General features: G+C 50.9%; 1 protein-coding gene across 5 annotated transcripts in view; it reads left to right on the forward strand.

Moving 5' to 3' along the window:
* Positions 1–22,815, forward strand: part of RAP1GAP2 (RAP1 GTPase activating protein 2) — a 230,349-nt gene that overhangs the window by 13,991 nt on the left and 193,543 nt on the right. For 4 of the 5 annotated variants that reach the window (XR_009400375.1, XM_059379937.1, XM_059379938.1 and 1 more), the window contains exon 2: positions 8,142–8,258. Coding sequence is in view for 1 of the 5 variants with exons in the window: in XM_059379933.1 (XP_059235916.1) it covers positions 8,142–8,258 (117 nt within the window). In the remaining 4 variants the exon portion in view is untranslated. Of the gene's footprint in view, positions 1–8,141; positions 8,259–12,970; positions 13,174–22,815 lie in introns of those variants that run through there. The other variant, XM_059379936.1, reaches the window with a different exon arrangement.

Raw genomic sequence — 22,815 nt, forward strand, 5'->3', positions numbered from 1 at the left:
TTGGGAGTCTCAATGATGAATGATTCAGGCTCAACACCCTGGAAGCTGGTGGATGCTGCTCGGGGTCTCATTGGGGGAATGATGTCTGAACGTGAAGCAAGGGAGCCCACATGTGGGGATCGCTGCAGAAAGAGCTCATACAGAACAAGGACCTCCCCACAGCAGTGTAGTCTCCACCAGGCTGTGCAGGACTGGTGTTCAACAGTGCCACCTTGTGGTGCTGAGAGCAAGCGCACTAGAGGGCTGTGGGCTACAGTTCTCTCTACATCTGGTATTTCAGAAGCAGAACTGAGGAAGGCTTTGGGGTTTGGGGAGCATTCAAAAGCAAGATATTAAACTTTATAATGTAATAACGGAGGTTGAGGGGGGAGGAGATCCGATCAAATTCTTACCCTAAGGTACAGATATAGTGTGTACCAGTTCCACAGGAAATGAACACATCTGTCGAGCTGTTGAACTCCTTGGTAATAAAAAGATTTTCAGCTGTTCAGATCAGCTACTCTTTTAATGTGCTCATGGTACATAAGAGCAGAGACACATCTAAATAGCCACAGAATATGGGGCAAGGCTTTAGTAGTTCTCTCATAAAATAAAATGCTTCAAGTGATTTTTAAATGTGAAAATCCGGGGCATCTGGATGCCTTAGTCGGTTAAGCATATGCCTTTGGCTCAGGTCATAATCCCAGAATCCTGGGATCGAACCCTGCATCAGGCTCCCTGCTGAGCAGTGAGGTCTGTTTCTCCCTTTCCCTCCACCCCTCCACCTGCTTGTGTACACTCTCTCTCTCAAATAAATAAATAAAATCTTTTAAAAAAGTGAAAACTCAAGGCAGGACCACTTTTAATCTTTACCTGTAGTAAGCTGCCATGTTCAGATTTGTTGGAGAATTAAAATCTTTTGAGAATTAGGATATTTTATTATTATTATTTTTTTAAGATTTTATTTATTTATTTGACAGAGAGAGACACACAGAGAGAGGGAACACAAGCAGGGGGAGCGGGAGAGGGAGAAGCAGGCTTCCCGCTGAGCAGGGAGCCTGATGCGGCGCTCGATCCCAGGACCCTGGGATGGTGACTTGAACCGAAAGCAGACGCTTAAGGACTGCCACCCAGGCGCCTCTAATGTTCTTTTTTTGTTCTAGGGTCCCATCCGGATACTGCATTACATTTAGTTGTCATGCCTTCTTAGGATCCTGTTGGCTGTGACAGTTTCTCAGGCTTTCCTTGTTTTGTTTTGTTTAAGATTTTTATTTATTTATCTGAGAGAGAGAGACAGAGAGAGAGCGAGAGCACAAACAGGGGAGTGACAGAGGGAGAGGGAGAAGCAGACTCCCCGCTGAGCAGGGAGCCTGACAAGGGCTGCATCCCAGGACCCCGAGATCATGAACTGAGATGATGGCAGACGCTTAACTGATTGAGTCACCAAGGTGCCCCCTGGACTTTCCTTGTTTTTGATGACCTTGACAGTTCAGGAAGTACTGGTCTTTTTGTAGAACATCCCCTAACTGGAATTTGTTGGATGTTTTTCTCACAATTAGAGAAGAACCCTTATGATTAAGGGCTATGAGTTTTGGGAGAAGGACCACAGGAATGGAGTGCTGTGTCATCACATCATATCGAGGCTACATACCATCATCAGGATTTATCACTGTTGATATTGACTTTGGTCACCTGGCTGAGCTAGTGTTTGTCAGGCTTCTCCACTGAAAGGTTACTGTTCCTCTCCCTCTTCCCACAGAGTACTCTTGGGAAGGAAGCTACTGTATGAGGCTCACCTTTAAGTAGGGCAGAATTGTGACCTGCTCCCTAGAGGGCAGAGTTTTTACATACATTGTTTGGAATTCTTGTGCATGGAAGATTTGTCTCTTTCTCCCCTTTATTTTATGTATTCATTTATTTGTATCAGTATGCACTCATGGATGTTTGCTCTTATAAAAAGAGCTTTATTTTTAAAATTAAAAAAATGTTCTTTTAAAGATTTATTTATTTGAGTGAAAGAGAGAGAGAGCACGCGTGCGAGCTAGCAGGGGGTGGGGCAGGCAGAGGGAAAAGGAGAAGCAGACTCCCTGATGAGCAGGGGGCCTGACCCAGGACTCAATCCCAGGATGCTGGGATCATGACCTGATCCGAATACAGACGCTTAACTGTCTGAGCCACCCAGGGGCCCCCAGAGCTTTATTAAAATAGAATTCACAAATCCTACAACTCACCCATTGAACGTGTAAAATTCAATGGCTTTAAGTATTTCACAGAGTTGTGCAACCATCACCATAATCAATTTTAGAACATTTTCATCTCCCTGTAAATAGCCCCATAACCACTACCTCTATTAGCTTCCAACGCCCCTCTCACCCCCTCCCCGCAAGCCCACCCTTAGGCACGGACAAATCTGCTTTCTTTATGGATTTGCTTATTCTGGACATTTCATATGAATGGAATTGTACAGTCTGAGGTCTTTTGTGACCGACTTCTTTCACTTAGCCTGCTGTTGAAGCCTCAGGGTTCAGTGCCTGCCTGACCTACCCCAGTGTTCAGCTGAAAAAAATAACCTGTAAACCTGTAACCTGTAAAGTGCCTGACCGTTTTCTTTTTTGGTGATGGGTTGTGTCCTTCTGGAGGGGTCACCCCACCCCCACAACCTGCGGTCTGCTTCTAGGAGCAGCTTCCATCCTCCCTCTTTTCATACCCTTCAAAATGTCCCTGACAATGCCCCAGGCTTTGGCCCCTACTCTCCCAGGGATAATCTGAGAAGGTGCTTCTTGTTCAGGTTTTAATGGCTGAGAGTGGCTTACAGGGTGAGCCTCTGTGGTGTTTAATCTCTCCTTGAGTACAGTTCAACAGGATTTCAGGTACATGGCAGGTTAATGAGGGATGTACGTGGGGATGGGTGGTGTTTCTTCAGAGTGGTCCAATATAGCAAACCCGCTAAGTTAATAAATTGGATTCATTAATAGAGATCACCTGTGTCAGAGCATTCTAGAAAGGAAGCTTCCCCAGGCTGTGATGACTTGGCGCAGTTGTTGTTGTGACCCACCGTTGTTGTTGTGACCCGCCGTTGTTGTTGTGACCCTTTGGTGAGGGGTCTGCATGAGGATATTGCAGGGGTTTCAGAGGTGCTCAGACACGCTCTTGACAGCAGGAGACAGACAGGCGTGTAAATGACTCATATAAAGGCAGATAGAGAGCAACATTTTGATCAAAGTTAAGCGAGGCCTGCCTGGAGTCCTGGCTCTTCCATTCTGGTGAGAGCAGTGGGGCAGACTCTTAGAGGCAGTGTGGTTTGAGGGGTTGCAGCGAGGCAGATTTGGGGTAGAGATGGAGGGAGGGCAGTTCAGGTTAGAGCAAAGCCTGAGCGAGGGCTCCAAGGTAAGAACAGGCAGGGCATGCTTAGAGAAGGACAAACAGATGAGACAGACAGATGCGGGGGCTCCTATGTGTGATGTGGAGGGGGGTGGGATGATCTGGTGGGAAAGGCTGGAAGGGAACAAAGTGGGAGCGCTTGGACTCTCAGGGGAGCGGTTTGGAGGATACCTGATATGCAGACTCTAACACTGTGGTAATGTGATACGCAGACACTAACAGTTTTGGGCAGGGGTCTGGGAGCTGGTATGGGGGAGGGAGAGTGTGTGTGTGTGTGTGTGTGTGTATGTGTATCTGTGTGTAGGGGGCTGGTTAGGAGGACACTGGATGCCATGAGCTGACTACATGTTGACTACAAGTTGACTTCCCTCCCTGGCCTCTTCTTCCTCATCTCTAAAATGGGATCCACCCATTCCAAGGGGCTCACTGCAAGCCTTAGAGGGGGTGGATCTGTCTGTTGTGGGTAAAGCATGTAAGACCTGTGACTTGGTGAAATTGGTGAAGGCTGATGGGGATGGTGGGGAGGGAAAGGGATAAAGATGACCACGTGGCAACGGACTCACTCACATTATTTCATGTAATCCTTGCCCCAACCCTTCAAAGTGGGTGTTATCGTTACCCCCATTTTATACGTGAGGAGTCTGGGACTCGGGGTGGACAAATCGCTCATCTACTGTTGGTAAGTGGAATCCAGGCCAGGGTGCCCACAGAGGCAGACGGGGTGCTTATAGCTGACATGGTTTGCATTCCTGGTTTACATTACACACAGAGGCATGGGGTGGGGGGTGGTGGTGAGTGAGGAGAGAACTGGGGTAGGGGTGGTTCCTGAGTGGGTCTACTTCTCCTGCAGCCTGCGGGCCTGTGTGTGCTTGGTGGGGTCAAGGGCAACCCTAGTATGGTCTATCATCCTGGAAGTGAGGGGACATCACTAGCAGGTTTTGGTTCTGCCACATCTTTGGGCAAGACTGTTCTGGGCCTCCTGTCCTCATCCTGTAAAATAAAGCTGTTGGAACAGATGAGTGACCTCTTGATCACTAATGACCTAAGACTTCATGATCAGAGGATCAAAAAGATACTTTTTGAAAACATAGTATACCTGTATGGTTCAAATTGAAGAAGCACTATGCAGTGCTCCTCAGCCGCTCAGTTCCCCTTCTTGGAGACAAGTGGTGTCATCAGTTTCTCCCGCAGAGATCACAACAGTGTCATTCAGGACTGAGTCCCAAGGAGTCCAAGGACTAGGAAAGGCATGGAAACTTGTCATCAGAAGAGGATGGGATTAATCAGGGTGGGATTCCTGGAAGAATCACGTTTTGAGCTGGGTTTTACTGGAGGGGAGTCATCTTGGGGCAGGAAGCATATCACAGAAGAGAGTCATGTCCCAAATGAAAGTCACGATCTTCCCTCGCAAACCTGTTCCTGTCCAGCGTGAATGGCACTGTGGCCAGCTGCTGGCTCCAGCTAGGAACTGGGAAACAGCTCTGCTGCCTGTCTCCCCTTCACCCACATCCAACCCATCACCAGGTACAGCTAACCCTCAAGAGTCCTCTCATTTTACTCCACGTCCAGCACTGTCCCCTGATACAGGTCACCACAGTCCCCTCTGGACTCCTGCAAGACCCCTTCCCTGGCAGCCCTGCCGTTTTCCACCCAGCAGCCTGGATGTTCTTCCCCAAATGCCCCTGGGATCATGTGGAGAGTGAAAGGAGACAAGTGCTCTGATGTGGGAGGTCCCAGGACCCATGAAAGCACTCTGCTCTCTCTGCCCTCCCATCCCCTGCCTTCTGGGAACTCCCCTCGCCCAGAAGATAGCCAGGCTCATTGGGCAGAATCACAGCAGCTGCACAAACATTCTGCAGTTTGTAGTTTCTCCCTCCTGCCCCCATATTCTATGTGGAATAGGTAATACCTCTCCTGTATGAAGACAAACTTTTTTTTTTTTTTTTTAAGATTTTATGGATTTAGGGACGCCTGGGTGGCTCAGTTGGTTAAGCAGCTGCCTTCGGCTCAGGTCGTGATCCCAGCGTCCTGGGATCGAGTCCCACATCAGGCTCCTTGCTCAGCAGGGAGCCTGCTTCTCCCTCTGTCTCTGCCTGCCATTCTGTCTGCTTGTGCTTGCTCTCTCCCCCTCTCTCCCTCTGATAAATAAATAAAATCTTAAAAAAAAAGATTTTATGGATTTATTTGACAGAGAGAGACACAGTGAGAGAGGAAAAGAGGGAACACAAGCAGGGGAGTGGCAGAGGGAGAAGCAGGCTTCCTGCTGAGCGGGGAGCCCAATGAGGGACTCCATCCCAGGACCCTGGAATCATGACCTGAGCCAAAGGCAGATGCTTAACTAACTGAGCCACCCAGGTGCCCCCAAAACATACATTGTTACAATCACTCTCCCATGCCCCCCTTCACCCAGTTCTCCCTCTCCCCACCCAGCTAACTATTTTTATTAGCTCTTTTGTTTCCAGAGTTTCTCTCTATAAAGATAAAATATGAGTTCATATTTTATCCCCTCCCCCCACTTTTAAAAAATTTATTTATTTATTTGAGAGAGAGACAGTGAGAGAGAGCATGAGCGAGGAGAAGGTCAGAGAGAGAAGCAGACTCCCCGTGGAGCTGGGAGCCCGATGTGGAACTCGATCCCGGGACTCCAGGATCATGACCTGAGCCGAAGGCAGTCGTCCAACCAACTGAGCCACCTAGGCATCCCCCCACTATTTTTTTTAAAGATTTAATTTATTTATCTGACAGAGATCACAAGTAGGCAGAGAGGCAGGCAGGGGTGGGGGGAAAGCAGGCTCCCTGCTGAGCACAGAGCCCAATGTGGAGCTCTATTCCAGGACCCTGGGATCATGACCTGAGCTGAAGGCAGAGGCTTTAACCCACTGAGCCACCCAGGCATCCCCCTCCCCCCACTTTTAATATAGATTACACATACAGCTATTTCTTCACTTTTTTTTTTCCTCTTAACAATGTATCTTGAAGATCTTTGCATGATAGGGAACAGAGAACACCTTCATTTAAAGTATTTTTAATGACTGCATCCTGTTTTTTCCATATGGATGTACTATGATTTATTTAACTAATTTCATACTGATGACTGCTTAGGCTGTTCCCAGACTTTTGTTCTTATAAACAATGCCACAGAGGGGCACCTGGATGACTCAGTTGGAAGAGCATGAGACTCTTGATCTTGGGGTTTAATCTTGGGGTTATGAGTTTGAGCTCCATGTTAAGGTGTAGAGATTACTAAAAAAAAAAAAGCCTTCAAAACCAACCAGACAAACAAACAAAACCTTAAGAAAACAACAACAAATGCCCCAGATACCCTTGTTCACATGCTAGAATCTGTAGATAAATTCTCTGAAAGTGGATCCTTCTGCTACAGAGGAACTGCACTTCTAATTTATTTTTAAATTAAATTAAAAATATTCTTAAAGATTTTATTTTTTTATTTTTTAAAAGATTTTATTTATTTATTTGACACACCGAGAGAGAGAGAGATCATAAGTAGGCAGAGAGGCAGGCAGAGAGGGAGAAACAGGCTCCCCACTGAGCAGAGCCTGATGCAGGGCTCGATCCAGAACCCTGAGATCATGACCTGAGCCAAAGGCAAAGGCTTAACCCACTGAGCCACCCAGGCATCATCCCCTAAAGATTTTATTTTTAAGCAATTTCTGTACCCAACATGGGGACTTTAACTTAGAATCCTGAGATCAAGATTCACACTCTCTACTGACTAAGCCAGCCAGGTGGCCCTGCACTTGTAATTAGGCAAGTGTTGTGAGGTTCTCCTGCAGAAGATTTATACTGACTGACATTCTTGCCGGTAATGTATCCCTAATATATCGTATGGATATATTTGCTCATGTGACTATTTGGTGGTTTCTCTCTCCATACGATTGTGAACTCCAGGGATTAAGTCTCTATTGCTCATCATCACAGATACTCAGTAAATGTTGAACTCATGAATGGATTCACACATCTACCAGAAGCGGGTAGCCAGAGAGGGAGGAACCCATTTGTCCTCACTGTGCCCAGCCTAGCTTCCTCAATTCCTACTGTAGACTCACTTTCCTTCCAGACAGTGGCTGAGACCCTGTGAGAGTTTCTGGAAGAAACTAACCCTGACATCTGACTCATGAGTCCCATTTCAAGGCAGCCCTTCTCCTGCTGTGAAATCAAGAAGTCCAGTATCTCAGTCCTATAAGGAGCTTGGAAAATAAACCCTGGTCTAATGCTTGAATCCCCTGCCCAGCCTCTGGTTACATACTTCCAGTGACAGGGAACTCACCCCTTCCAAGTGACTCCTTTCAACTTCAGATAGCTAACATTTATTTATTTATTTACTTATTTATTTATTATTTTTAAAGATTTTATTTATTTGACAGACAGAGATCACAAGTAGGCAGAGAGGCAGGCAGAGAGAGGGGGGGAGGCAGGCTCCCTGCTGAGCAGAGAGCCCGATGTGGGGCTTGATCCCAGGACCCTGGGATCATGACCTGAGCCGAAGGCAGAGGCTTTAACCGACTGAGCCACCCAGGCACCCCCAGATAGCTAACTTTTAGAAAGCTTCTCCATTGTTGAGTTGAAACCCTATAGCTGCATCCTCTTCAGGGTATTCCAACTGGGACCTTGTAGAAACAGGGCTTTCTGGCAGATGAGTAGTGGGGAGGTTTGGGGACAGGTACCCCTCATCTTTTTCTAGCAAGCCGAGTGAACTTTCCAAAGAAGCTGTGCAGAGCACGACCTGCCTATCTCCTCACTCTGTCCTGTCCTGCCCACAGGTACGTGCAGGAGGGACGGTTCCGAATTGAGGAGAGGACATTGACAGCCTTCCAGTGGCTCTACAGCCCACAGCAGCATCGTATCCTCAGCCGTGCCGACCTTGAGTCTCCCTCCAGGTAAAGGGACCCACAGCCCTTACTCTCCAAAGGTCGTACTTATGTAGCTAGCTGCACACAGGTCTGCAAATCTGCCATGGGGACCACTGCCCTCACTGGCAGAGGATCCTCCTCCCAGCGTTCTGGAAAGAGTATGTCAGCCTGGGTGTTAGTTCAGCCTAGAAGGCACAGAGTGATTTGAGGGAGCTCACTGCCTCTGCTTTTTCCTCTGTAAAATGGGTATGATTATCATGAAGATCATGAGTCTCAAGGGATTTCTTTTTTTTTTTTTTTTAAAGATTTTATTTATTTATTTGATAGAGAGAGATCACAAGTAGATGGAGAGGCAGGTAGAGAGAGAGAGAGAGAGATGGAAGCAGGCTCCCTGCTGAGCAGAGAGCCCGATGCGGGACTCAATCCGAGGACCCTGAGATCATGACCTAGGCTGAAGGCAGCAGCTTAACCCACTGAGCCACCCAGGCGCCCATGAGTCTCAAGGGAAATGATGCCTGCAGAGAATTCTAAGGCCTAGGAGTCAGGTGGTTCCTCTTTAAGAGGAAGAGTGGCTGGAAGATTGGCTGGGCAGCCTCCCCACCCCTCCTTGACCTGGGTGGGTGGAGCTAGTCTTGCCTTCCTCCTCTCCTCCTTCCCTCCTCAGACGTCCAGCTGGGAGCCTGCGTCTGAGTGAGGGGCTGGGAGAAGAGGGCTTTTGCTGACCCAGATTCCTGCTCCCAGGCTCCTGCCCTCTCTTCCACCACACTGGATAGATGTGACAAGCATTAGTGGTCTCCACAGGGATCCTGGGTAAACCTGCTGTGGCCTCACCCCCTTCCCAAGGCTTTTGCTAGACCTGATCTTGAACTTTCTTCCACATTCCCCCTCAAGGGGAACTAAAGTAGCAGGACCCTCACAGCCAAGAATGAGCCGGCCACACCTCCCTGGGGTGGTTTAAATGAAAGAAGAGTGGAGGTGGTATCATTTGGGGGGGTATGTCATGGGCTGGCCCACAAGAGAACAGGGGTAGTGTTCTACCGTTGCTCCCCAGATGACCCCAGGAATAAGATTTAGAAGTTGGTGGGAGACTTCACCTCCTAGATATCTGCCCGCAATCCTGTTTAGCTAAGAGCAGTGCTCTCTCTTGTCTCATCAAGCTTTCAGTAGGTATGGGAAATAGGGAGTTGGTTGGGTACTCTGGATATCGGTCTGACACTCTGGAAAAAGAATGAATTGGATGATGATGTGGAAGTGACAGGAACTCTGGGAAGGGTGACTCGGGCCACCTGGGAACTCTCAGTAGTTAATGAATGGGTAGTCAGACAAGCGTCCTGGATTCCAGAGGTTGGATTTCAGATAATGTACAGAAAAGACAGAAAATTCGCTGGAGCATGAGGCAAGACTATTAGGAAGGGTGCCAAAATGAAATTCTGAGTGTATATCAGTGAATGCTTGCAGGGGAAAAGAAAGAGGCTGGTGTGGTGTGGGAGAGGCTAGTGACACATGGACAGGAAGGCCACAGGGTCAGGTCACTTGCAGGCAATGTGCAAAACCCTACTGTGTGCCATTCCCCTCTGATATACTAAAGTAGGTTCTCCCTCCCCTTCTCTCCTTGCTTTCAAAGCGCGTGCCATGATCTGACATTCTCTTGTTTGTCTATTTGTTCATTGTCCATGACAACGCCCCTCCCCCGACCATGTAAGCTTTATGAGGGCAGGGCCTTTTCCAGCTTGTTCTTTGCTGTGTCCTGAGGTTCTGTGTCAGAGAAGGAGTTCATGAAGCAGGTACTGGGGGAAAGACAAACAAGGGCAATGCAGGCACAGAATCTGTAGGAAGGCTGGGAGAGAGGCTAGCCTCCTGGACTCCATGACAGGTGGGCCAGTTGTACCTGCCCAGGGTAACAACAAGGCAAGAAGAGGAGGCTGAGACCTCCTGCCCATTCCGGTGGCCCAGAGCTGACAGAGCTGCTCTGTCTTCTGAGTGGAAGGCCAAGAACGCATTTAAGAGTCACAGGAGTAGAGCTGAGTCCTTGGAGGAGGGCTGCAATCCTAAGACGGGATGGAGCCGTTTGGAATAAAATCAGCTCTCATACTTGGGAAGGCTCCATCCCAGGGGAGTTGAAGAGGAGGCTGCCTTACTCTGTGATAATTTCTGTGACAGAATATTAATAGTTAACGTTTTGAGTGCTTATTATGTGTCATGTGTAAATACTTTGTAAGAATAAATTGATTTAATCTTCATAACAAGGCTATGATTTAAATACTCTTTTTTTTTTTTTTTAAAGATTTTAATTTATTTATTTATTTGACAGAGAGAGATCAGAAGTAGGCAGAGAGGCAGGCAGAGAGAGAAGAGGAAGCAGGCTCCCTGCTGAGCAGAGAGCCCGATGTGGGACTCGATCCCAGGACCCTGAGATCATGACCTGAGCCGAAGGCAGCGGCTTAACCCACTGAGCCACCCAGGCGCCCTGATTTAAGTACTCTTGTTCTCCCCATTTTTCAGATAACTCAACCGAGGCACAGGGGTTAAATAATAGCTAGTAAGTTGCTATGCATGTAACCACCATGCACCCTGCCTCTCAGAGAATAAGGCACATGCCCAAAGGCAGGAGACAGCTAAGGTAATGTCTGTCTTGACAAGGAGGAAATAACTCCAGAAACTGTATATAGGGAACTCAGGATTTGTCTGGGTCAATTTCAGAGTTGATTTCTAAAGAGAGGATTTGAGAATTCAGCACGTGAATTTCCTGAGAACCCATTCTGCTGGGAGAAGCTTATTTGCTTTCCCGATTAGTTTTCTAGACTAGAAAGTAGGTTGATGGTGGTGGAGCAGAAGACTAGTTCTGAGTTTGATGAGTGGGCTGCCAGTGGCTGCATCCTGCTCCACATGGAGAGCTGGTGACATTGCTGGTGGCAGGAACTGGGCACCACCCCAACAGACAAGATGGCAGACTTGAGATCCATAGTGCCCTGGAGGCTGGATTCCTAAGTCCAAGTCTAGCAGGTACAATTTAACAGGGATGAATGAGAAATTTATTTTGGCCTCCAGTCCTGCCTATACCTGGAGTGAGACAAGGGACTCAGAGGTGTCTGATGGGTTCTGACTGCCTCTAAGCTGGGGTCTAGCCCCATGATTTAGGTTTTAAGAACATGCTCGCATCTCGAGGCTGTAAGAGCTTGGGGCAGAATCCAGGGCAGGGGAAGGGAAGGCCCTGCCGTTCTGAGTCTCAGAGGAAGGTTCCTCTAATAGGAAGTTTCCTTCTTCTGTTCATTTGTTTGGCGGGCACGGACTGAGTGCCTTTTCTCTGGTAACACCATGCCGGGTATGACCCTGGAATGGCTGAGCAGGTTGCATTTCAGGATGATGGATAGAGCTGCTGAAGGGACTCAGACCATGGGTTGGCCACCTCTGTCTTCCTTTCTTCCTTCACCCTGCTCTGAGTCAGGCTTTGGTGTTGCAGGGCCTCGTTGTGAGACAGAAAAGGATTCTGCCTCCATGGGGCACATATTCTAGTGGGAGACAGACCACAGACACATAGACAAGAGAATTCCCTATGGCGATCAGTGTGCTGAAGGTGCTAAAACAGGGCATCGAGAAAGTGTAACCAGTGTGTGTGTGTTTGGGGGGGGGGTTTGGATGAGGTGGAAGGCTTCTCTGAGAAGATGAGTCCTGAAGGACACAAAGGGCAGCCATATGGAGAAGCTGCTGGTGGATGGGGGAAGGGGACACAGGAGATGTGATGGAAGAGAATTGCAGGGGCAGGAAACAGCAAGGACAAGGCCCTAAGTATATTCTAGAAGCAGAAAGCCACCGTGGCCACAGCAGGGTGATGCCATGGTCAGCAGATAGAAGGGAGGCAGATTTCCATGAAGCTTAAGAATGGCTTTCTAGCACTTAGATTTGCCTGAGGACGGTGTGGGCTGCCTCCTGAGGGAGGGAGCTTCTCATCCCTGAGGTGTATAAGCCATGTTCCAGAGGCCGCCTGGTGTGGAGGTTACCAAGAAAAGGACTGAGGCATCCCAAAGGCTGCCTACAGGACCCCTTCATTTCTTCAACCCCTTCAACCTCGGGAGCGTCCCTGGTTTGGCAGAAGCTGGAAAGAAGTCTGTGGAGTGAATGAAGGAAAGCTCCCAGGTGCCAGGTGCAAAGCAGGGGCAGTTTCAGGGGTTTGGTGATCCCAGAGGCCTCCTACTTCCAAGTCCAGGTAACACTGTACCTCCTCCCTAGGTCCACCCCCACAAAGCTGGAGACCAGGAACCTTGGGATCTTTCCCCACCTCCCTTCCCTACAGCCCCGGGGCCCCACGCTCCAGAAACTTCTGTGGGCTGGTGGGCTGTTCCCTCCTCTCCCCGGGGTCCCTTGGGTGCGCCTGCTCCGCCTCGCGCCTTTGTTCCTGAGGAGCCGCCTCAGGCAGTTTCCTAACGCCGGCGGCGACTAGGGCTTCCCAGCTGCGGGCTCCGCGCTCGGGACCCGCCGCGCCCGCCCGCCCCCCGACCCTCCCTGTGCGCCCCTTCTGCAGGGGCGCAGCAGCGTGCGGGGCGAGCGGAGCCGGGCCGGGCCGGGCCCCGCCGGGCCCCGGGCCGCGGCGTCTCCGGCGGCGGAGGGGAGCGGGCCGGGCGCGCCCGTAGCAGGCGCGGGCGCGCGGCTCGGGCGGCTGGGGGCGCGCCCGCCAGGTGTGCGGGCGGCCGCGGGTGGCGGAAGGCGCAGCTTTGTGCGTTCGCAGCCGCCGGCCGGCCGCGCGCGTGTGCGCGCCGCGGTGACGGCGCACGCGGCTGGGCGGGCTGCGAGGGAAGCCCGCGGCCGGGAGGGGGCTTGGGTCCGGATGGAGACAGTAAGACGCCGCCGTTGCGGGCGTACGGGCGGGGTGAGCCGCCGCCGTGGCTGACTGTTGACATTCTGTCCACGTCGAGAAGTGAGCTCTGGGCGCCGTGCATCGGAGAAGGTCAGTGGGTCCGGGGCTGATTCCAGAAACAGCCTGGGTCGGGGCGCGAGTCCTGGGTGTGACTGAACGTGAAATCGGGGTGGATGTTGTGAGTGTAAATGCGTGTGTTTGCAAAGAGAAATGCAGCTCGTACGTGTGCGAGCTCTGTGGTGCGGTTCTACAGGGCAATTAAGCGTAATGGGTTCTGTTTGGGAGATGGGGTGACTGTCCCCGGCAATCCATGCGGGTGGGGCATTGCGCACACACATCACGTATCAGTGTGTGTGTGTGAGAGACGTTGCTCAGCTCCCGTCAAAGTCTTTGGCTAGAGAAGCTGACCGAGGTGGAGGTCAGAGGTGGGGTGTTTACAGGTGGTGGCGGAAGGAAACAGCCAGGAATCCAGGGGGACCCTGGGGCTAGTCTGGGTTAATTTTTTTTTTCCCCCCTCCAACGGGCATAAATCCCACCCCATCCTCACTCTAACCTGTGCCTGTTGCGGAGAAGGCAGCCAGGATGGCGGGTTGCTGGCAGAGAGGCGTTGATGGACCACAGGGGCAGGGCAGGCTACCAGCCCGCTGTTCATTTCTGGAGGCCCTGAGTGAGGGAGTGTGGCAGAGCCAGCCTTGGGTGGGGGGCTAGGGCAGGTGTGTGTTCAGGGGACCTCAGGACTGTGTATAGTCCACTTGGTTTTGCCACGACCAGATGCTGCATGTCTGGACCAGGCTGGCTGGGGGGACATCCTTCTTCCTCCTTATCTGTTTCCTGTAGCTCCCTCTACACCCTTCTTAACCAAAGGGCATTGATATGCAAGTGGGGTTTGGGCTCTGAATGCTGGAGATCTGCCTCCGTTGAGTGGTCCCCTTCAGAGCAGCCTCCCTAAGGGAATAATAGGGTTGTCCTGGGCCGGGTGCCAGGACTCTTGGGTTCTTTTCATGCTTTGTGACACTGAATTTACCTTAAGCCTCACAAGCCTCAGTTTCCCATGCAGAGGGAAGAACCACCCCCCTCTTTGCTACGGGTTAGGGAGGATTCAAACAGGGGCCAGAGTAGGGGTGGGGTGGGGCAGGGAGGCTGGGAGTGACTCAGGGCTGTGAGGTCCCAGGAGTGATTTCTCCCAGGAAAGTCCCATCACATCTTTGTGACTTGGGCAGGAGTCGGGGGAGGCTCTGTCCTCACCTCCAAGCAGGTGTGTTGGTTTTCTGAGTCCCAGGGTGAGGCAGTGTGGGTTTCTGCTAATTCTGGCTGCTCAGGCTTCAAGAAGCTATCTGAGGTCCCCTCTCCTTTGAAAGATGTTGAAGAGTGGGGGTGCACTTGGGGGGCCTGTTTGGGGGCTGGGATGGGGGACTGGAGCTGAAGAGCCACAGAAGTTTCTGGATAGAGGCAGATGTTAAAGATGGTAGGGCCAGGGCATACCTAGCTGAGACTCCTGCTCAACCTAGGGTGTTGAAGCAATTTGAGGGAGGTGGCTTTAGTTCCAGAGAGATGACCCTCCTCCTGCAGGTACCCTCATACCCTCTTCTCCCTGTTTCCTGTACCTTGTCTGGAGCAAGTGTGGCTGAGTTGCTGTTTCAGGATGACTTGAACCTTGAGGAAAAGGGACCCTGGGATGGATGGTCATAGCAGCAACAGCTGGTTAAGCATAAAGGCCCTGTTGTTACTCAAGCCTGGGTTCGTATTCCAGCCCCACCATCCTCTCACTGTGCCTCCACCTCTGTTCCCCCAAAGCAGAAGCTGAGAGAAAGGCTTGTGTATGGTGGTTTGTTTGGGAAGTGGTCTTGGGAAACAAGGGTACGGCAGAGGGCATGAAGGGGAAAAAGGGAAAGCGAAGGGCGGCTGTTTGGCTTAGTTTATGGAGCATGGGACTCTTGGTCTCGGGGTTGTGAGTTCAAGCCCCATGTTGGATGTAGTTTGCCAAAAAAAAAAAAAAAAAAAAAAAATAGAAAAGGGGAAAGCAGTACAAGGATGAATTTAAAAGAAAAGATTTTATTTATTTGAGACAGAGAGTGCGTGTGTGTGTACATTAGCAGGGGGAGAAGTAGAGGGAGAAGAAGAAGCAGACTCCCCCCGCATCAGGGAGCCTGACAACATGGAGCTCCATCCCAGGACCCGAAGATCATGACCTGAGCCAAAGGCAGATGCTTAACCAACTGAGCCACCCAGGTGCCCCAAGGATGCATTTTCTAAATAGATTTATTTATTTTAGGAAGAGAGAGAATGAGTGTGAGGGGTGGGGCAGAGAGAATCTCAAGCAGGCTCTGAGTGCAGAGCCTGGTCTGGGGATCTATCCCATGACCCTGAGATCATGACCTGAGCAGAAACCAATATTTGGACGCTTAAGTAACTGAGCCACTCAGGTGCCCCAGAGTACATTATTTTTTTGACCACCAGTCTGTCCTGGGCAGTCTCCTGAGGAGCCTTATGGAATGCATTTCAGAACTGCCCCATTGTGGAGAGAGACAGGGAAGCATTCATCCATCAGCTCTCTTCCCCACTGGACAGGATGATTCCGTGGACAGTAACTCCCACATGCCTCCAGGCCACACCTGTGTGAGGCCCAAGTGGGTTCTTGAGGGCGTCCCACATTGAAGCCTTAGAGAAGGCCCCACACAGCCCTTGGTGAAGTTTTGCATGAGGGCCGTGTGCTGCAGCTCCAAGGCTGCAGAAGGCTGGTTGTTGCTGAAGTGGCTGGAGTAAGAAATGTGGCAGAGAGGGTTTGAAGCTGCATACTGTATCCAACATGCTGCATGACCTTGGGCAAATACCTGTCTTCTCTGAGCCTCAGTTTTCTTATCGGGGATTATCAGCATTAAATAAGGTATTTATTAAATTTTTGAACCTGGCAATGCGTCCTTAAATGTATTTCTGTATAGTTGGGAAGAACGCACATTGTGGGGAGCTCAGACATTCATTAACTTGAGTGGGGGAGGAGGTGGATTAAGTGACCTCTAAATATGTACCCCCCTCCCCACCCCTGGCCCCTGGCAGTAGAATCTGGGGTTCTAGGGCCAGACACCTGCCCCAGGCAGTTCCTTCTGGAGCTGTGGCCCCATCTCCCAGATCCCCTGTAATGTCCTGCAGTGCAGTCTGTGGACTGGAGCCAGCTTGCTCTGCCCCCGGGCCGGCTGCTCGGAGGTGCCTCTTGCTGGGCTTGTCCCTGGCAGCGGGCAGTGGGACTCGAGGGGGTGTGGGCGGCTTGAAGCAAGTACTTGGAAGAGGAGTGGCAGGAGGGCAGGTGCTGGCGTGTGGAGTTGGCAGATGGTGGTGGGCACTGGTCTGGGCCACAGTCAGTGGGGAGTTCAGTACAGGGGATGGAAGAAGGAGAAAGAAAATAGCAGAAAGAGAAGGGAGGGGATGGCCAAGAGTGAGGAGGAGCCAGGCCTGTGGGGCGAGGTAGGCAGCCTGGTGCCTGAGGTGGCAGGGACAGGCTGGGCCTCTGGGAGAGCGACGGGGGTTAGCATGAGATGAGGGATGACAGTGGTTGAGAATTAGTTGGTGGTCCCAGGACATAGGCCGGACAGGCTTCGTATTTCAGGGTGGGGCACCTAGATTTGGCCTCCTCATCCTCCTTTGCCCCCCAGGGGCTCCCAGCCTTTCTCTGGCCATACCACCTGCTCTGGCAGCCTAGATGCTGTCTGCAGACATTTGTGTCCTGTTGAGGATGTGCTTCTGCCAAGGCTATGTACCATGGTGGCCCTGGTGTCCCTAGCCTACCCACTGTTTCTGAGAAACATGCCACCCCCTCAGGGAGATGGCACACAGTGGAGACAGGGTCCAGCTGCCTCGTGCTTATGCCCAGGCAGCTCAGGCCGGCAGCCCAGAGGTCACTGCATCCATCCCTTTGCCTGCAGGCAAGGTCCCATGCAGCCCAGGCCAGGGATGTTCAGCAGCCACTATCTTCATTTACAGCCATTTAAAGATCTCTCTGACCTCTGCAATTTGGGACTCCTTTTGTTTTTAATAAATCTAGTAAAAAAAAAAAAAATCAGTAATGCTGGTGTATCTACCTCCTCCCTGTTTATTTATTATTATTGTTTTTTTTAAAGATTTTATCTATTTATTTTTCAGGGAGACAGAACACATAAGCAGAGGGAGCGGCAGGCAGTGGGGAGAAGCAGGCTCCTTGCCGAGCAGGGTGTCTGATGCGGGACTCCATCCCAGCTCCTGGGATCACGACCTGAGCTGAAGGCAGACGCTTTTTTTTAGTTTTGAAAAACATTTTCAGTTGCATTAACTGACTGAGCCACCCAGGCGTCGTCCCCACCACCTCTTCCCTTTTTAAAGAGGACTTCTTTATGGAGCCACATGACTGTCTCTTCTTGCTCACACCTTTCTCTGAGTGCTTCGGTGCTTCTCTAGTAGGAAGTTCTGCTTCATGTCTGATCTTAATCAGCGATGCTGTAGTTGGTTTTTATTTTATTTATTTATTTTTTATTTTGCTCTGCTTGCCACAACCCTTCAGGACTTGTGTATAGTTATAAGGGGGATTCCTTTCCACCTGCCACAGGGACTCCCATGGCAGGTGGGACCCCAAGGCAAGGCTTGGGTTCTGGGGGACTCGGCCTGAAAGCAAAATGTGCTGAGCCCCTGGCCCTGGCCGTGCTGGGGTCTCAGAGCCAGCTGGTTTCCCGTCCCTTTCTCCAGTTCCGATCCAGGCCTGGCAGCCTGCTTCCTTAATTATGCTTGGTCTGCTGACTGGGCTCTGCCAGGTCTGGGTCAGCAGATGGCAGCAGGCACAGGTCCCTGGGGGACCTTGCTGATGAGATGACCAGTAGTGAGCAAGACCAGGAGGGGAGGGACAGGCGGCTGGGCACAGGGAGCTGTGCACGCGTGTCTGGAGGGCACGTTGCTGCGCATCTCTGTATGTGTGTGTCCCTGTGTGCATTGTTGTGCTTTGTTGTATGTTCCTTTGCTTTCCCCTGGGTATGCATGTCGGCCACTCACTGGGCGCCCTCCAGAGTCCTCAAAGATGCAGGTCTGATGGCTGGTGATACTTGGCCCCAGCATGATTGCCTGGCCCCCTGTGGCTCGTGAGTCTTCTGCCCTGCCGTGCTCTGCCCTCTCTCCAAGTTTCCTGTCCTTGTACCTCCCTCTGCCTTGAGGGAGTTGCTTCTTCCCCACTGACTTGGGGTGGGGAAGGGGCATTGCCTTTGGGGCAGGGCCTGGGAGGGATAATTGGTGCACCTTCCAGCCCCAGCCTTTGAGCTCTGAACATCCAGTGGCAGGTGGATGAGCCCTGGATTGAGGAGATGAGTCAGGAACGGCTGCAAGGGGTGGACTGAAGCCTGGCTGTATGTGTCAGCATGCTTCAGGGAAGTGTGTGCGTGCCCCACACACTTGAACCCTCCCCCCCGCTGCCCAGGGGTCCGAGTATCAGTGCGGCCGTGGGAGGCCCCCCCTACTGTCCACGTCCTGGTTGCTGTGGCCAGCAGTTTCTGATAGGGAGCAGAGTGGTCTCTGGGGGCTCTGAGCATTCTATGGGGGCCCTTCACCTCGAATAATTCCTGTCACCACAATCATTTATATTTCTGGAGCTCTTCCTGAGCCAGGTCCTGGACTGTACACCATCCATGTGTTAGCTCCTTGGCTCCTCAGAGCAATGCTATGACGTGGGTTCTGAAAGTATCCCCATTTTATGAAGAAGTAGAGGCTTAGAGAGGCTGGGTCACTTCCCCGAGATCACAGAGCTAGTAAGTAGCGGAGCCCGCCAGCTCTGTTCTTTACATTTGCTGCTGTTCCATTCACTCTTCACAAAGCTGGACTGTTTTGTCCTTGCCGTCTCCCCTTCCGAATGGCTGTCCCAGTCACCCTCTCCAAACAGGTCTCTTCACACACCCAGGCACCTTTGGATCCTACCAGTTTTCCTCTTTCACCTCCTCCCTCCCATTCCCCGTGGGGCAGGGATCTGCCTTGTTCACCATTCTATCCTCAGCACTAGCAGAGTCTGGAACATAGCAGAGATGGTCTGAGACCAATTCCATTGTGTGTGTGGTTGTGGTTGTGATTGGATGGGTAAGTCTTGCCTTATATATAATGAAACAATTTTTGGACACCAACAGGGATAATGAGAATTCAACTCGATTCTGACACGACCCACCCAGAGATAGCCCTGTGTTCCACAGGGGAAGGGTTCAGTCTAACAGAGGCTAGTCACAAGCCCAGGTTGTCCTGTGCTTCTGACCCCTGACAATGCAAAAGAGCTTCCCAGGACCTCCTCCTGCTCAGGTTGGGGAAATTTGCTAGAGCAGCTCCCAAACTCAGAGTTTATTTTCCTTACTAGATTACCCATTTATTATGAAAGGATGTAAGTCAAGAATAGGCAGGTGGAAGAGGTGTGTGGGACAGTGTGTGGGGAGAGGGGAGAGGGTATGCTCTCTCCCCATTTTCCACATTTTCACCAACCCGGACGTTCTCCCAGCCCTGTCCTTGTGCATGTTTATGGAGGCTTCCTCACATAGCCACAATTGATTAAATTAGCCATTGGCGATTGAATCAGTCTCCTGCTCCTCTCAGCTCTCTGGAGGTCAGGGGTGGGACTAAAAGTTCCAACCCTCTAATCACATGATTGGTTCTCTTGGCAACCAGCCTCCAACCCTTGGTGCTTCTAAAAGTTACCTCATTCACATGACAGGACACCCTTATCACTCTCGGCACTTATGAAATTCCAAGGGTTTGGGGAGCTGTGAGCCAGGAACGGTAGACAAAGACCAAACATGTATTTCTTATAAATCACACTATCTCGGGATGCAGTAAATAAGCACCTACTGAATGAATGAATGAGAGAATGAGTATATGAAGATACATTTGCCTCAAGGCCCAGGCTCTCACCCCCTCTGTCCTGTCTCTCAGGCGGCAGAGACCATCGCCGGGTGGCCAGGGGCACAGGCTCTGAAGCTGGCTTGCTGGGTTCAGTTCTGGCTCTGCCTCTCTTCTGGTTATTTCATACTGCATCACAAACTGTCCACAAGCTCACGGCTGAAAACAAAGGCAGTATTTATTTTGCTCCAGAATCTGCACTTGGGGCAGAGCAGTCATCATCTGGGGTGGCTCAGAGCAGGGATCAGAATGGTCTGAAGGCTCAGTTGCTCACGTCTGGCATTTAATGCTGGCTCTTGGCTTGAGGATGCAGTTCCTTACTATGCAGGCTTCTCTGTGGGCTCAGTCTTCTTGTTGCAAAGGCCACCTCCCCCTGTGCTACTTTGGGTTTCCTCTCAGCATGGTGGCTGGGTTAAGGGGCAAGAATTCCAGGAAAGAGCCAGCAGAAGCTATTTTTGCCTTTTCTTACCTGGTCTCAGAGATGATGCAGCATTGCTCCTGCTGTAGTCCCAGCCAGACCCACACGGATCCAGGAGGAGGGAACGGAGATGCCACCTCTCAATGGAGGAGGACAGTGTTCCATGGCAATAAGAGCAAGTGGGATGGGGCTGTATTGTGGGGTGGTGTGGCTGTCTTTGGGAAATACGACCCATCTGCCACAGTTACAACCTAGGAGTGTAACCTTGAGCCAATTACGTAGTCTCTCTGTGCCCCAGTTTTTCCATCTGTAAAATGGGGACAACATTAGCATCTACTTGTTTGGGTTGTTTCTTTAGCAGGGTCTGTAGTTCCACTTAGAGATCCCCAGCCCCAAGTGGGGCATTGGTTCAGGCTTTCACCACGCTGAAGGATCCAGCACCAATTTCCCACCCATCTATGTGCAGTACAGGTGGCACCTCACTGTTCAGAGGCCTCTTGAGGGTGGGTCTAGCAGTGGGGACAGAAGAGGGGACCTTGAGTGGAAAAGGCCTTGCTTGTCTCCATTTGTTGTGTCATCCTTAGTTAGCCATGCTCCCTTCAAAGGGGCAAGGGACAAGTATTGATAGCGATGTCACAAGGCTGGGACTCCAGCAGGATTTCTCTGGGCCTGGGAGGCCAAGCCTCACTAGGACTGCCACCTTTATTCAGGGGATCATGATAAGTACATCATGAGCATGCTGTGTTTGAGGGAGTGCCTTGATTCTCCTCTGTCTTCCCTCCCACCTGCCTCCACCTGAGTCACTGTTCCTCTTCTGGAAGGCTCCCTCCCCAGCCTGTCTGTCAGGCCCTGGGGAGGAATCCCAGGGTGTGTTCCTTCTGGCCCAGGCTGGGGCTGCTCCTCAGCTCGGCACTGGTGGGGGCCCAGGAAGAATCTGTTTTCTTGCGCCCAGCCTGGCGCTAGTTCACGTCTAATACTGCCCTTGAGTTACAGGCCAGGCCTCTGGGTTTGAATCCTGTCACTGCCACCCACCACCAGCCCTGTGACCTTGGGCAAGTTCCTTAACTTCTCTCTGGCTCCATTTCCTCACCGGGAGAGAGAATGTGGTTGTGGCCAGGATAAAATAAAGTAGAAAGTATGATGTAACTGGTTCACGGGAGAGTCTCGAGAAATGAATGCCGTTACTCTTTACAGATGAAAAAAAAAATGGAGTTGGAGGGTGCTGAAGTGGTTTCTCCTCAGCTATATTTAACGTCAGAGTCAGGGCTGGAACCTGTGTGTTCTGACACCAGGCTGTTGTTGCTTATCTCCTTCCTGCAAGACATAGGCTTCCCCCAACCCCCAATCCCTTATGTCAGGGGGCAGTATGGCTGCCATCCAAGAAATACAAGCGAGATGCCCCCTTTTCCTACTTGTACTACCCAGAGGTGCCTGCAGAGGGTGCTGATGCCCACACTCTGGCCATTCAGGAGAGTCTCTGCAGGTGTAGGGGAGGGTTGGGAGTGACCTAGCTGAATGGAGAATGGAGAATGGAGGATGGACAGAGTTGGAAGAGGGGGTTCTGAGATCTCCTTTAGAGAGATCTCTTTCAGACAGTTCTTAGTGCCTAAGACTTCCTGCAGATAGTTTCAGGGCCACCAGAAATAATGGGAACATTGTAGTGGAGTTCCTTCCAGTATTCCTCACTGGGCCAGAGCCAGAGCTGTCAGAGGAGTTTGTTAAGCATGCAGATTCCCTGGCCCTAACCCAGAATGATGGAGTCAGGATTTTAGCAGTCCCACGGGCTAACACACATGTAGGTCTATGCTGGGTACCCCTCTGAAGGCTTCATATACCCCTCACCGTTCACCCCTTATAGATGGGGAGTCTGGTCTGAGACATAGAGAAGTTGAAGGACTTGCCCAGGGTCACACTGCTGGTAAGCAACAGTGCTGGAATTTGAACCTTGTTATTTATTTTTGTTAATTAAAAAAAATTAAAAATAAAGATTTTTAAATTTATTTATCTGACAGAAAGAGACAGCCAGAGAGGGAACACAAGCAGGGGGAGTGGGAGAGGGAGAAGCAGGCTCCCCTCTGAGCAGGGAGCCCGAAGCGGGACTTGATCCTGGGACTCCAGGATCATGACCTGAGCCCAAGACAGATGTGTAATGACTGAACCACTTAGATGCCCCTGAACCCATGTTATTTTAAGCCCCAGGTGACTCTCACGCCCAGTGCATTTGAAAACCAGTAACTTATAACACTGGGACTATCCCCTTTCTTGCCTCCTTTTGCTTCCTTTTATTTTTTATTGTTTATTTATTTTTTTAAAAAGATTTTTAAAATTTATTTATTTGACAGACAGAGATCACAAGTAGGCAGAGAGGCAGGCAGAGAGAGAGGAGGAAGCAGGCTCCCTGCTGAGCAGAGAGCCTGATATGGAGCTTGATC

The sequence above is a fragment of the Mustela nigripes genome, chromosome 16 (genome assembly GCF_022355385.1).
Source record: "Mustela nigripes isolate SB6536 chromosome 16, MUSNIG.SB6536, whole genome shotgun sequence".
Taxonomy (NCBI): domain Eukaryota; kingdom Metazoa; phylum Chordata; class Mammalia; order Carnivora; family Mustelidae; genus Mustela; species Mustela nigripes.